Genomic DNA, 1,134 nt, shown 5'->3' with positions numbered 1-1,134 from the left:
CCCCCCCCCAGCCGCTCCTGGGGCACTGTGGCTGGGAGGCACCCGGTGGGCACCCCAAAAGTGGGGCCCAGGGGCCGTAGGTTACCTGATTTCGGGATGCTGAAATCCAGGACCTTCCCTGGAGCAGGGCTGGGGTTCGGCCAGGTAAGCGTCCTGGGAAGGGATGCTGTAAGGATACTCCGGGGGGGGTCCCCGTGCCTCCGGCCCCTCGAGGTGCTGCCCACGCAGGGCAGCGAGCTGGTGGTGGCGGGAGAGCTGGGGGTAGCTGTGGGAGGCGCTGATGGGGCTCTGTGCCTTGGCCCCGTTCCTCTCCAGTGACATCCGCATCAGCCGCTCACTCAGCGACCGCACGTGGCCGTGCTTCAGGTCCTTCAGCCCCTCGTCAGGGCGTCGGGCGCCGCTCTCGGCCCCACGCAGACCATTTTCGCCCCGAATTCCCGGGCTGGCCCCTCCGGGCTGCTGCCCGCCCCGCTGTGAGGCATAGTACTGGGAATGCGCCTTGGCCTCCTCGTAGGTCGGGAGCTCCTCACCCTTGTGCTGGGGCTGGCAGAGCCGATAGACGCTGTTCTCCAAGTAGACGTGGTCAGAGTGATGCTCCTGGCCCTGGGGCTCCTGCCGCGTGGATTGCTGCACCATTTGGCTCTCCTCTGGGCTGAGGCTCTCCAGGGAGGAGCGGGGGCTGCCGGCACCACCGGCACCACCGCCGCGCAAGGCCTGCTGCTGGATGGCCAGCAGCGTGCGGTTCTCTGTGAGGTTCCCGTAACGCAGCTGCTCCTGGATCAGGCGGTGCAGGACTGTCCCGTTCGAGTCCTCCGCTGTCCTCATCTCCGCCCGTGCCGGCGGCAAAGCCACGTTTCCACCCGAGAAGGGCGTCCCCGGGGACCTTATCAGCAACTAGCCACGCCGAGGCACCTGTGCAGGGAAAAGAAGGGATAATTGGGAACTGGCCCAGGCAGGATGCAGCGCAGACCCTGATCGATGAGGGCTGGTTTTCCAGGAATCCCACTCGGCACGCTGGCCGGGACGCACCAGCCAGAGCCTGGGGCAGTGGCAGTGTGGATGCAGCCTCCCCGTTGCTGTGGCTGAGCACTGGCGCTCTCATCGCACCCATGGCCGGGGCCGGCTCCGGGGGTC

The 1,134-nt window shown here is 67.5% G+C and overlaps 1 protein-coding gene across 1 annotated transcript in view; it reads right to left on the bottom strand.

Annotated features, from left to right (window-relative positions):
• Window positions 1-825, bottom strand: part of AMOTL2 (angiomotin like 2) — a 7,070-nt gene extending 6,245 nt beyond the window's left edge. The window contains 1 exon segment of the mRNA XM_035900002.1: window positions 86-825. Coding sequence (XP_035755895.1) covers window positions 86-825 — 740 coding nt within the window.
• Between the last annotated feature and the right edge of the window lie 309 nt (window positions 826-1,134).

This window comes from Egretta garzetta, unplaced genomic scaffold (assembly GCF_000687185.1).
Source record: "Egretta garzetta isolate BGI_Z169 unplaced genomic scaffold, ASM68718v1 scaffold448, whole genome shotgun sequence".
Taxonomy (NCBI): Eukaryota; Metazoa; Chordata; class Aves; order Pelecaniformes; family Ardeidae; genus Egretta; species Egretta garzetta.
Note: the sequence above shows the minus strand (reverse complement) of the source record. Positions and strands in the feature narration are given on the sequence as shown.